Source organism: Xiphophorus couchianus, chromosome 5 (genome assembly GCF_001444195.1).
Source record: "Xiphophorus couchianus chromosome 5, X_couchianus-1.0, whole genome shotgun sequence".
Lineage (NCBI taxonomy): Eukaryota > Metazoa > Chordata > Actinopteri > Cyprinodontiformes > Poeciliidae > Xiphophorus > Xiphophorus couchianus.
The window spans coordinates 37,121,215-37,135,320 of record NC_040232.1 but is presented as its reverse complement, the minus strand read 5'-3'; the positions used below and the strand labels follow the sequence as shown (position 1 = coordinate 37,135,320).

The 14,106-nt window shown below is 43.4% G+C and overlaps 1 protein-coding gene across 1 annotated transcript; it reads left to right on the top strand.

Moving 5' to 3' along the window:
• Positions 1-3: 3 nt before the first annotated feature.
• sh3d19 (SH3 domain containing 19) lies at positions 4-13,698 on the top strand (the record flags this gene model as incomplete). Its single annotated transcript, XM_028018842.1, has 21 exons — positions 4-94; positions 1,413-1,452; positions 3,528-3,568; positions 3,811-3,850; positions 4,063-4,183; positions 4,619-4,784; positions 5,975-6,952; positions 7,447-7,560; positions 7,714-7,832; positions 8,057-8,097; positions 8,318-8,531; positions 8,618-8,686; positions 8,765-8,902; positions 8,976-9,048; positions 10,085-10,215; positions 10,309-10,370; positions 10,460-10,689; positions 11,859-11,911; positions 12,049-12,235; positions 13,274-13,362; positions 13,453-13,698. Coding segments are annotated over 21 exons (3,108 nt in total), but the record flags the coding sequence as incomplete, so codon positions are not given.
• Between the last annotated feature and the right edge of the window lie 408 nt (positions 13,699-14,106).

Genomic DNA, 14,106 nt, shown 5'->3' with positions numbered 1-14,106 from the left:
TAAAACTCTGTGGGGAAAAATCAAAACCTGGACCTGCTGTTAAAGTGTAACTTTCATCAGCAGCAATATGGATCCAACAGTCAATCAGTAACAGGTGTGTGACAGGTGGCTATAACGTTAGTGACGTACAGTAGGAAGCTCCTGGCGCCACCTTCAACCTCTACCTGCTATTTCCTTCTTGGTGTCAAAAACAATCAGCTCTTTGTTCCGTTTGAATGTTACTTTTTAGAGAACTACTTCATGCTTGCTCGATGGCTGTTTGTGTTAGGCATGAAAGTCACAATGAAATATTGCATGGGAAGTCCTGAGGGTGTTCAGGGTGGTGTGTAAATGTAATTGCGAACTGGTTCTTCCACATTCCACCCTGCTGGTTCGGTTCAGGCTCTTCTATTTCTGGCTCAAGCTGTATGGTCAGAAACAAGGAGAGGCACTCCAGAGAAAACTTATTCATTCTGAATCATGGCATATTTCATATGTCATGATTCTAGGTATGTAAGGCTGTTGATCAGTTTTTCACGGCTCTTATTGTTCAAAAGCATTCAATGTTTTGAGCAGACAGGAAGCGAAGGGGCTGAACCTTTTATCTGGTGTGTGTAAAAAAAAAAAAAACCTCAGCTGGTAGTTTATTTTAACTTTAGATTCCAATAATTGGTTCGCTTTGTTCTTACGTTTCCTTATAAGAGCAGGTTTTTGTTTTATTTTTAAGAAATGGTGTACAGCTCAGACATACAGTGGCTTGCTAAAGTATTCAACCCTGTTTTTTCTGAGTGCAACCAATTGGGTGGAACTCAGTGCTGCCAATTACCTGTGGGATGATTCATGTTCTTACCTGCCTTAGGGACAATTGACGAAAATTAATTGTTGTTCTAACTCTGGCATATTTACATTACCTGCATTTCCATTAAAAATGTGCGCAAGGCTTTGCGAGTATTCAGCTAATGTTGAAGAAACACGATTTCACAATTGCAGTGTTCCATCACACTTGAATAAGTTTGTTCACGTTATCAGTCATTAAAATCATGCTGCGCCATGATCCTAAAACTACTTCCTGTTCTCTTCTTCGTGGGTTGCGCCCGTGGCAACATCCGGTTGTTGGTTTATACCACAAAAGTAAACCAATTTCAATACGACCAAAAGAAGAAAAAGAAGAAAAACCCTCAAAATGCTGCAAAACATTTATCAAAAAAACGAGTTTTTTCGAAGTTCACGTACTAAGCAAATTTATTTTTGAAATGTCAAATTCCGTATTTACTGTATATGGTCAATGGAAAAGCGGCTATTAATGCTGTCTGCTGACTTGTTGAATGCATTGTCCTAATTTACTGGGTTTATCTGCCGGACTCATTACATCCGAGATATACGCCATTGAGTTGTTGCTCCTCAATAACGGAAAGCTGTGTTTTTATCCGTAGATCTGATTGGGAGAACAAAAACACGACGTCTGGACCACAGGTATGTCTCTGCCTTTTGAGGAAAACGTGAGGAGGAGCTGATACGTACCGCAGCTGCTCTTCCAGTAGCTGTTTGTAGAAACCAATTAGTCCAATGATCTCGGTGTGAACAACAGCGAGGCCGTCAAAACCAAAGAGCACACAGATAAGCTGTTTACAGCTACGCAGATCAAATTAGTTTGACCGTGACGAACAACAAGAGGGAGGACTGGAGATGTTTTCCTTCGCCCTCCTGCTCTCTGTCCTCCTTAATGAGGAGCTGCCTCTGTCTGGAGACGCTCCGTCTGTCTCTGAGGTGATGAGGCAGCTTGTCAACATCAACTGAACCTCCACCGTCTTCAGGGTGAAACGACTCTGAGAGTTAAACAGCCATCAGGTCAGCAGGATGAGCAGGGGCGCAACTGCACACTTTCTGAGGTGTATGAGAGCATGTCATAATATTGACCACAAAACTCTGTATTTATAAAAGAGATCAACATTTGTCCTACACAGAAAGCCCTAACAAACTAATTCTCGTCACAATATTTATTTACTTACCAATAATCTATTAGTATGATTTGTTCTTTAAATTGCCATTTATATTTTTTGGTCTCAGGAGATGATTGATGGATGAAGAGACTCTGGTCCTTTAGGTTGTTGGGGGTCCTTTAGTGGTCCTCTCCTGACCCGTTCTGTCTGACGTCATTCAGACAGAATGGGTCTGCCGGTCTGTCAGGGTCACTGAATGTCGCCGACACATTTTCTGTTTAAATCGCCCCTATTTAACTTCACTGAAATTGTCCGGCCTGGAATGTTGGTCTTCCTCCTCACGTCTGTATTTCTGCCAGACGTTTTGCCTCTACGGACGGCGGAGAATCGGTGGACATTTTAAAAAGACGCGGGTTGATAGCAGCTCACCGCGGCTGCGCAGTGTCCGTCTCCAGGCAACCATGACAACAGCGTCCGGGGGTCCAACTTAGCTCCCTCGACGACAAGTTAGCTGACCTTAATATTTCCTGTGTTCTGTTTTGGTCATCATTGTTGAGATCTGTGTGACAGCCTGTGTCTGTCAGACATGTATAGAAATACGGAACTATTTCAATACGGCGCACAACAATTAACAGCCAAATACGAGACGATTCCGTAGTTTGTGGGACGGGTAGCAACTCTAGCAAAACAACAACAGGTTATCCAAGTTAACCTGAATATTTACAACCCTCCTGTTGATACACTAACATTACTTACCGAATGTCTTTCAACCACTTTGAAAAGCTTTTCTTCATCCCTAAAACATCTTTATCTCCCCCCCCCTCTTCCTTACGGAGCCTACGGAGTCCTCTAGGGACATGGGGAATTATTTTTCTTTTGCGTTCCCTCGCAATACCGTACTGGTCAGTTATGCAGCATAATTGAACACTGCAAGCCTTTCTTACGGTGGGCGCGGTACTTTCTGCTTTAATATAAGGTTATGTGAGGTTTTTCCATGAATGTTAGTATCTTTTTGTGAAATATCTGAAGTTTTATATCTTTCTTTAGGATAGAAAGGCACCACAAACCTACGATATAAACAGAAACCTTCCGTAAGTAGGAAAGAAATAAAAATACATTATAATTTGGACTATTTCTGAGTTATTATCGCGGGTAATAAATCATCTGACAGTTTTGATTGTGTCTCTGTTGTGTTCGTAGTCTGAATGGTTTAAAGAGCTGCTTTCAGTGCCGCTCCATCTTAGCCTTAACAGACATAAACATGCAGGAAAAAATGAATCGATTTTCAATCTGTTTTTTGCACCAAACAGTTTTTATTAACAAGTTTTTCTGTTTTGCGCCCCGGAGTTGTTTTTTTTATGCCGCCCCATCTCGAGCTCCATGTTGTCGAAGTTCGGTTGGTTTTAGTTTTCCTTTATTGTCAGCACATTGGGAACTACATGTGGCTATGTTTGATAATTATGACAATGTCTGATATTTAGCATAAAGATTTATTATTTATTTTAACATCCCACTTTGTTAATCTGCTCTTATCTACAGGTTATACAGGAATGATCATGTTTTCTAATAACTTTTGCTTAAATGCTGATTTATTATTCTTATTATTAGTCAGGGACCACTGTCTTCTCTACGAGCTGCTATCAAAAGAAGTATGTTTTTATATGCATATATACGTACACGTCAGGGAAAGTTTTTATATTTTTTTATTGTTCATCGAAAAGTTAAAAATAAGTCATTTTCAGACAAATGCTCCCGCTTTAGCTTTTTTTATTTTTTGCACTTTTTGATTCAATTATATTTTGAAACCTTCTTCTTTATTTTTTAAAGTGATAGTTGTGTATTTTTAAAAGCAAGCAGATCAAAGTTCATGAATGCATCTTTCTTCTTTCAGCAAGAACAAACTCTCAAGGTGACAACAGAGCAGAGAGGAGGTAAATATTTTATTAATCCGTCATTCCTCTATTTACATCTTGAAGGTGTTGTTTGCTCATGAAGGTGTGGAAATGTCAGGCATGAGGCTAAATCTGTATTTATAGTGTTTGAATTGAACTGAAAGTGTGTGCGTGTGTGTGTGTGTGTGTGTGTGTGTATGGTGGTTTGTTTCTCTGGCGTTCTCAGTAAGCGCTCACTGTTTGTCCTTCAGACGACCAAACATCACCATCGTCTCAGTGGAACCTCTGACCAGAAGCGCCTGGTTCGCCGGAGGCCCGGTGGTTTTTCCTCCTCCAGCAGGCTGGTCCACTGGCATCCCCACTGTTTCACAGGTAGGCTTTATCCCAATTTTTCTCTTCATATTTGCTGCATAAACCTAGGGATGCACAGTATATCAGCATTAAAATCAATTAGTCATTAGTCATAAAATGATATTAGTCATTTTCTTAACATATTTGGTATCGGTCCAATAAATAAAACTAGTCCAATCGATACTTGTTTTCATCTTGTTGCCATCTGTTTCTGGTCTTTTTTTTTAAGGTGTTGAAACAGTTGGAAAAATATGTATATCATCGGTAATTATGGGCCATCAGCCAAACCAGCAATATCAGTATCAGATGTCAATATGGTCCCAAATTTTCATATCGGTGCATCCCTAAAAACATAAATAAATAAAAAACTTAATTTCACAGACATGTTCCTAAAACTGGGACATATCAATGCACTCAGATACAAGATAACATCCGACGGTCTTTTTCGTGACTCAGCTGCCGCCATCCTATGACCAGGTGATTAAAGAGAAGACACAGACAGATCAGCCGGCCAAGCCCACAGCGGCCCCACGCCAGAGAGGAACACAGACCCAGCCGCTTACGAAAGACTCCGATCCACACTGCGGCGCCGCCTCGCCACATCCAGGGAGAAACCCTGCAGGTGAGGACTGATCCTGGTAGCTCGTTGCCTTATGTAAGAGTCTTTCAAAGTGGAGGCCGCGATAAGGGGCACTGTGGGGGCCTCTTAAAGTTGGAGGGAAGATGAGGGGGGAAAAAAATGCAAAATATAAAGATTTTGGAATCACATGCATTTTTTAATCTTAGATTTTTCATTGTAATTTCTGCTTTCTGTTTTATCATTTTAAAAAAAATTCAAATAATTGATTTATATGTTATGTCTGATGCTCATTTTCGGATTGGTTGCCTCAAGCTAGCGTAGCTAGCAAGAAATGGAGAAGTTTCTGACAAGAAAAAGAGCAAAGAAACCCTCCAGCAGCCCTGCTGTGGAGGACACTGCTGCAAAAAAACCATAAGAACTGTGGGAATAAAATAAAAACATATTTTCTTATCAAAAGAGGGCATTGTAGTAAGACTTTTATTATTTGGTATTGTCTGATGAAATTTTCTGCCACAGAATGTAGTCATTGCCATCTAAAATAAGAAGTTATGAGGAAGCGCTAATGCTAAATGAATGTAATAACTATTGAATAGTGAATAAAAATTATACTAAAAGTTGATGTTTCTTTACATATTTTTGCAGCATTGTCTGTGTGTCTGCCAGAGGTTAATTCTCTTTGGAGGGCCATGGCATGTTAAAGTTTAGGAACCCCTGCCTTACGTCAAAGTACAGGTTCATCTCAATAGAAGACCTTCAAATGAACTAAATACATTACATACTTGTTGTTGGTGCTGTTGTACCAATTGTCCGGACCGGACCAGAGCTCGCAGGTCTTCTGGTTCTGGTCTGCTCTTCATCCCCGTAACCAAACACGGAGAACCAGCATTCGGTTTATATGCTCCACTAACCTGGAACAAACTTCCAAAAAACTGCAAAGCAGCTGAAACACTGAGTTCCTTTAAATCAAGGCTAAAAACTCACCTGTTTATAGTTGCTTTTGATTCATAATACCTGGAACATTGATCAACATATTTGATCAGTGACATTTTTGATGATGGCATTTGACAAAATGTGATGTTCACTGCTTGTTCCATAGACGGTTACTTTATTATGTTTTTATGGTGTAACGCACTTTGAACTGCTTTGTTGCTGAAATGCGCTATACAAATGAACTTGACTTGACCTTTCTGGCCTCTGTTGGGCTCTAATTGTGATTTGCTTTCTGTTTTCAGCTAAAAAGCCCCAAAAGCCTCCGAGGTCTTCATTTCCAAAAGCATCAGAGGTAAAAAGAGGCGTCAAGGTTGTAGAGAGAACAGCGGAACACACCAGTACAGAGGGTTGTAGTCGTGCGTGTGATCCAGACCACTTTGGATCTGATGAGGCGGACTCCCAACGTACGAGCAGATCCATCACCGTCCACTGGACAACTGCGACTAATCATCAGTCTGACTCTGCTTCAAACCTAGAAAACGCTCAGAGACCTGTTCCACGTCCCCGAACGAAACTGAACAAAAACGCGACAAAAGATGAGCATCAGACTTTGATTAGACTTGGAGAAAACTGTGACGCGTTTCAGTCTTTTTCACGAGACGTTCCCACCAATAAGTACCTGGAGGAATTACTGGAGGTCTTCGGTGAACGTAGCGACTGTGAGGAGGGCCGGTACTACGTCGACCAGTCGTATGAGAAGTCGTTGGATGAAGATGCAGATGGAACAATGAGTGCCAACAACAATCACCGAAACATCCGTGCCAGGATTCAAGCTTTTGAGAGCCAAACTGGTACCGAAGAGGACAATGAGTCACAAGCAGCCACACCAGACCTTCCACCAAGGAGGGCCACCTACAGACCCCCGGTTGCTTCTAAACCTCCTGCAACTTTCAAACCTAATGGCCCGAATAACTCCAGTCAGAACATGTTTGCTTCTCAAAACTCACAAAACCAAGAACCGCTCACCAGACCCAAGCCTCCTACCAAACCAGTGGGGCATTCAGTGAGAGAGGAGCTGGAGGCCTTACACAGCAAGGGGGGTCAGCCCCACAGCTCACTACCTTTCAGGTTGACCAGGTCCGACAGCGTCCATGAAGAGGAACCGGCTCCGTTTCCGCCCGTACCGCCGGTGAAACCGTTCAAAGAGCCACTTAGACCCAACCTGAACATAAACAACCACAACTCACACAATGACAGCGAGAGCGTGGCCGGCCCAATCAGTGAGTAGAGCTTTGTTTCTGTTAGACGGCTTGCTCCGGTGGGTTTTGTTCCAGTGAAAGACTGAATCACTCGTCAAGGTTGTGATTAGGACTTAAAAATAAAATTTTCATACCGACCCGATTTTAATTGATTTAGTTTTTCTCATTTTCTTTTTTGAAAAAGAAATCAAATGACAGAAAATAACGTGTTCCACTGGCAGATTATTTCACTTGTAACAGTGTCCATGAGTGAAATAATCTGCCAGTGGAACTTGTACTTTTTCATTAATACTAAGGAATTATTGACTTAAGACAAGCTCTTATATCTTGCTGAAAAGTTACTTGTAAGTTAATTTTGTCTTATTTCAAGTGTACTAAGACAGTCACATTAGAAACTAAACCAAAACTACTTGGTAAGATTTTGTGTCTTTGCAGTGCATCATGAATGTCCAACCTTTTCTCGTCAATGCAGCGTAACTACATGGCTAATCGGTCGGCTTTCTCTCCTTGTCCAGAAAAAGTGCCGCTCAAACCGCAGTATAGTTTGGCCAGCAATGGCAGCTCTGTCAGCAGACAGGGCACGTGGAGAAGACCAACCACCATCAGGGTTCCTAGCAAGGCTCCTTCAGGTGAGCGTGGAGTTTCATCATAACAGGTCCAAAGTGGAATTAGTGGAGTTTCCACACATTTTTACCTGCCGTCAGCACTTTTCAGAGGCCTATATCAGAGGCCTGAGTTGGTTGTATTTTTTCGATTAAACATGGATCTCTCTTCAATGACAGATAACTTTCAGGATGACGCTCCTCCTCTTCCAGTTAAAAAGCCCATAGGCTCAACGAGCTTCTCCTCCTCCTCCTTAGCAAGCTATAAGGAGAGCCTTAGATCCTCAAGGTCATTTCAGGTGAGACTGACTTCACAGAAAGCCAGAAATGTGAAAGGCACGAACATCTTTACAGGCTGCAAGGTTCTGCTAACAGTTTATAAGCAGCTAATATTTTGCCTTCAGCAGGAAAGTCTTAAATCTTTGTAGCATAAATGTGGTGTCAGTGGTTTTACTGTGCAGCCCACCTTTACCTCACATGTTTATTAGGAGTACTGAAAATCTGTCATGTTGTTGCTTTGCAGAACACTTTCAGCACCGGACCGGAGCCACCGCTTCCACCCAGGTCAGAGGAACGTCAGTTAAAACTGTTTTTATATCCCACACTGCGAAAACACAAAATCTTACTGTTAGTCGAGTTTACAGTCCAAATATTTTATGACGCATGAAATAAGACAAAACTAACTTACAAGTAACTTTTCAGCAAGATATAGGAGATATAAGAGCTTGTTTATGTCAACAAGATGTGACCCACCTGAGGGTTACTGATGGGTTTTGTGCTTCAGGAAGCCCAGTGGGAACAAAAGCCTCCCGCCCCGGCCCCCTCCAGCCAGGACGGGCCCCGGCAGACCTGCCCCCCCCAGCCTTCAGGCAGTAGGTCGATCTCAGTCGGAGCCGCAGCGATCTTCGCCAAAGTTCAAAGCTCAGATGCCAACCAAGAAAGGCCTGGTGCTGCCTCCCAGGCCCAGTCCGGGCCACCGCCTCTACAACAACTACATGGTGAGAAAGATGACAGCACAGAGCTCTGCGTGTTTTGAAATTCGTCTTTCTGAAACGGCGTTTCAATTTTGGGTTGTCGCCACCAGCTCCCGCTCCCTCACGGGATTGCGTCTGCTGATTTTGACGGGAGGAACTCAGAGGAGCTGACTCTGCAGGTGGCTAAAACATCCACAGAGTGGTTCTGTGTAGATTGAGTTCTACAGAACCTTATGAATTTGGTGGTTTCCTAACAGAAAAACGAAGTAGTTCTGCTTCTGGAGAAGATCAGCCACAGTGAGTTTGACTGCCAGATCGGAGAAACCAGAGGGAGAGTCCACAAGTCCCGAATGACGATCATAACTCCTCTGGACGCTGATTTTTCCCACCCACAGGTAATTCATTGGTTTAGGAAATGAATCTGTGGAGGCTAGGCGCTAGTTTGAGAGCTGATCTGTTTCCCTGCAGGAAGAAGGTGCAGCTGCTTCAGGTGGAGGTGCTGATGGGCTTAAGGTGAAGGCTCTGCATGACTTTGTTCCAGGTAAGGGTTTACTTTCTTTTATAAATATTTATAAATAACTGACGATTAAAATCCATCCCCCATTATTCATGTTCCTTAGGCCAGTGGTTCCCAAAGTGTGGGGTGTGCCCCCTAGGGGGGGCGCAGTGCCATAGCTGTGCAATGGCACAGCTATTATAAGTTTTATAATAGCTATTATAAAACTTATAATAGCTCTCATACACACAGACATTAATATGATTCTGTACAGAAGTTTACGTAAAATTATGGAGATTAATGTTACATTCATTTTCAGTTGGCACTGGCCTAAGGAACCACTGTGGGGTGTGCCCCATAGGGGGGGCGCAGTGCCATTGCAGGGGGGGGGGCGGTATGGATGAATGAAAAAAAAACAAAAAAAACAGTTCCAAAAAGTGTTTCACTGTAAAGATGGTTTGTAGTTTGTTTTATTGCAACCTGGAGTGTGAAATAAACTTCAATGGAGTTTGAAAACAAAATACGTGTATAGGTTTATGTCGGGTTGAACGATGTGTGTGTCCAGTTGATTTCTTTTTTCTATTTTGGGGGGGATTTTATTGTAATGCATAGGGGAGCCCAGAAAATCTTTGGGAACCACGGCCTTAGACTGTCTGATATTATCAGATGACAAATGTGCACTTTAATGATGTGCTTCTTTTTTTATTATTTATGCAGAAAAAAAGCATATTATGAAAAATGGAGCCTTTCTTATTATGGAAAGACAGTCAGCCCTCTTAAAGAAAAAAAACAGGCTTTTAAGAAAATGCCTGCTTCTCAGTTGTAATAATAATCAATAGTCGATCAATAAGAATAATCAAGTGCGACTCATTAATTGATAACTTGCATCTCTGTTATGTACTAATCAGCTGACTTTTAAAAGCAGCTGGTCACGCTGGATTTCTTTAAGGAAGCAGGTGAATACTACATTTCTAGATGTTTTGCTCTGGAGATGGTGGGTTGTTTTTTTTTCTTTTCTTAAATCAATCTTAGAGAAAGCAGCGTTTTATTTGAGACAGTAAATCTTTGGTTGTAACCTCAGAGGGTCCGATGGAGCTGAGCCTCTCAGCAGGAGACGTTGTGACTGAAGTGGAGCAGGTGGACAGCCAGTGGTACCGAGGCACCTGTAACGGTTCTACTGGGTTCTTTCCCATCAGTTATGTTAAAGTACTGGTAGGTTTCAAGCAAGCACCCATTCTATAAATATAACGTAGAGAAAATCTATGAACGAAAGAAAGTTGATGGTGATATTTTTTTTCCAATTAGTCCAATTCACCCAAACCGTTAGTCAAGAAGAAGAAGAAGAAGACGCAAGCTGCCTCCGTCAGGTACTGTTCTGTTGGGTTTTGAACCTTTGCGTCGTCCTTGTCCAACCATCCTGAGAGGCTGACTGGACGTGTGACTTGTCCCTTGGCAGCGGTCCCAGGTGTGTGGCCCGGTTCGAGTTCGAGGGGGAGCACAGCGACGAGCTGTCCTTCTCGGAGGGGGACGTGATCCAGCTGAAGGAGTACGTGGGGGAGGACTGGGCTCGGGGGCAGGTCGGTGCCTCTGTGGGCATCTTCCCCCTGAACTTTGTGGAGGTCATCGAGGATCTGCCTCCGCCCCCGAGGCAGCAGCCGGGTCCGGCTGCCAGGGTGGCGCTGCCAGGTGAGGACGATTCCCACCTCATGTTGGTTCTGCTTTAGCTGAAGTAATCTGAACCGAGTTCAGCCTCATCCTGTCGTCTTAAAGGGGCGGTACTGTGTAAAATAGACAGTTTTTTTTTTTTAGCTTTACCTGGAGTGTTGCTTTGATTCTTACATGCTTGTTTGAAAAATCCTTTAATCTCCCATGGCAACAATTCAGCTGTGGAAAACCTCTGGGTGGACCTAACAATGGCGGTTAAAACGTTGTCAAAGGTTTAAAAGATGAAGTTTCAAAAAGAGCAGGAGTTTTTAAAGAGACAGAGGTCCAATATCAATTATAGCAACTAAAGATAATATTGTTACTTGATTGTGCTATAAAATATGTCTGGAAAATCAACAATACTGTCCCTTTAACGAAATGACCTCATCTGTTCTTCAGTCTTCATGGAGTTGTTTCTCTTGCCTCGGAGGAATTTGTGTCTCTGTTTTTGTTTCATTTAAGTCCGGCGGAGGAGACCCTGCATCCAAATACAAGTCAGCTCCTCCCGGCAACTCCTCTGCTTCCATGTAGATTATCCATCCATCCATTTTCTTATACCTTTGTATAGTTGCGTCGGGAGGAGTGTTGGTGTCTATCTCCAGCGAACATTTCGGATGAGAGGCGCGGTTCACCCTGGATAGGTCGCCAGTCTGTCGCAGAGACAGACAGGAAAAACAACCACGCGCACACACACACCTAGAGAAACCAATTAACCTAACAGTTATGTTTTTGGACTGTGGGAGGAAGCCGGAGTACCCAGAGAGAACCCACCATGCACAGGGAGAACATGCAAACTCCATGCAGAAAGACCCCGGGCCGGGAATCGAACCCAGGCCCTTCTTGCTGCAAGGCAACAGCTCTACCACTGTGCACTGTTTCTCCATTGAGACGAACCAGGCAGCTTAATTTCTTCTCAGAGCGACCGAGTGGCTCAGATTATTAGGAAACCTGGACACAAATACTTGTTCCAACAATATCAGACACAAAAAACATGGTTTTAGTGCAGATGTACGCCAACGGTTAGCTTGTTAGAGCGCCCTCTAATGAGCCCAGTTGCAAATGAAGACACCTGCAGCAGACTGGAACTCTGCCAGATCCTGTGTGTCAAATGTAAACCTAGTGCTGCTTCATTATTATTACTGTTTCCACAGGTCTTGCTGCTCATTCTGCCTTTGGACAAGCAGCAGCTGCCAAACCTGCCCAGGTAGCCATTATTTACACAAGCATTAACGTCACCAAAGATCAGACTGGAACACATGAGCCTAAAACCGAAACCCAACGGATGCTCATGACTTAAATTTACATTCTGATTCGTCCGTTTGCGTCCATGTCTGTCCACAGACCGCCGGGTCTGGTGTGCAGTGGGCGGTGGCTCTGTACGACTACGCAGCAAAGACCCAGGACGAGCTGTCGTTTCAGAAGGACGACTGCATCCTGATCACCGAGCACCTGAGCGAGGAGTGGAGCAGTGGCAGGCTCAACGGCAGGGAGGGCATGTTTCCCAGGGCCTTTGTCAACGTCTCGTCGGGTACGGAAAGTTCTCAGCAGGGTGTTAAGAGTTCTAAAAGCTGAAAGCAAAACCGCCTAACGTTTGATGTGCAAACTTAAACCTGCACAATGAGGAAAAAGTTCTCTATTCAGATATTTAGTATTTAATCATGTGACAAACTGATAAATAAATGTGCACGTCATAACCCGATCCCGATCCACGTGAACAGAGAATCAGCACAATGTAACCCTCACTTGCGCAGCTGCTGCTATTTCATCCGAGAGTGCATTCACACCAGCCCTGTTCAATCTGCTTTAATCCAACTCCAGTCCATTTGTCTAGAAGGTCCGGTTTGCTTGGGGAGGTGTGAATGCCTAATCGAACTCTGGTCCGCCTACAATCCTCGGTTTCAGTTCGGTCGAAGTGAGTTCTGGTGCGGTTCAAATGTATATGTGAGCGCCAAGCAGTTCAGAGGCCACTCCAAAAGCAGGAAGTGGAGTAAAGCGCAGGGCACTCTGGGTAAATACAACCAAAATAAGTGTGAGTCTAGCAGTAAAGGCAGAAATGGCCTGTAGGTTGTTTTTTTTTTTTACCCAAACAAAAAAGAAATCCTCCTACAGCTAAAATCACATGCTGGACGATTATGGCTGAAAAACGTATCACGATATAAGGGTGTGATATCAGTTGCTATAGATAACTTTTGTTCACTTTTTTGTTTTAAAATCTCTGATATCCTGCCAAACTGATGACACAAGTGTTCCTGTTTTATCCAGTTTTCTCCCCAAATTGTTGTTGTTTTTCTTCTGATTTGTTGGCCATCCCGGTCAGCATCTTCTTCAGAGGTTTTTGTGTTGTTTCCTTCAGTAGTTCTTGGTGCAGCGCCACCACAGGCGAGGAGGGTAACATGTATTTCAATGGGTTTGGCTGGTTTGACTCAGTGCAGGGTGAAAGTTAACGGCACCAGCTGAAAATGGAACAAATTTTGTAATTTTGGTCCTCAATCCAATATTGCCTTCCGAATGATCAGATATGAAAACAGCCTAGCAAAGCTTAACACGTTGCTGTGTTCCTCATCAGGAGAGCAGCAGGACAGAGCCGCTGGCTGCCTGACAGGAACGGCTCTGTACAGCTTCACATCAGACTGTGAGGAGGAGCTCTCACTCCAGGTACAGTTGGTGCTTGTCGTCTTCATTCTTACTCAATACGGAACCAAAACTCAGACCCTCAGCCCACCTGTCCATTTCCTTCACCCACAGGTCGGGGACATCGTCACCAACCTGGAGCCGGTGGATGATGAATGGTTTCTGGGGGACTTGAGGGGAAAACGGGCCCTCGTCCCTAAAAACTATCTACAAGTTCTTGATTAATGGACTTGTAGCTTGAACCGGTGGACGTTTAATCAGTCGTGTTTGGAAAGCATTAAAACTTAAACAGTGTTTAAAGTTGTGCAACCTTTCTCAAGCATTTACTGAACTACGTTCTAAATAAAAAAATTATCAGTATTTCTCTAGGTCTCTTCTGAATTTAACTGAACACTTGCTCCCCCTACTGGTTCTTCATCATCCATGCTACTGAAATGTTTGGCCCTTACAGATGTTTAGTGTAACTCTAATCTGAATAAGTCTGGACCGGAAGATGACCAGCAGTAGTTAATTGAAGCCTCCAGTCCTCTTTGATTTAAAGATAAAGTGTGTAAGTTATTACCACTCCTGATATTACTTTATTATTAATGAATGGAAACTGGGGGCTGCACAGTGGCGCAGTTGGTAGCACTGTTGCCTTGCAGCAAGAAGGTCCTGGGTTCGATTCCCGGCCGGGGTCTTTCTGCATGGAGTTTGCATGTTCTCCCTGTGCATGCGTGGGTTCTCTCCGGGTACTCCGGCTTCCTCCCACAGTCCAAAAACATGACT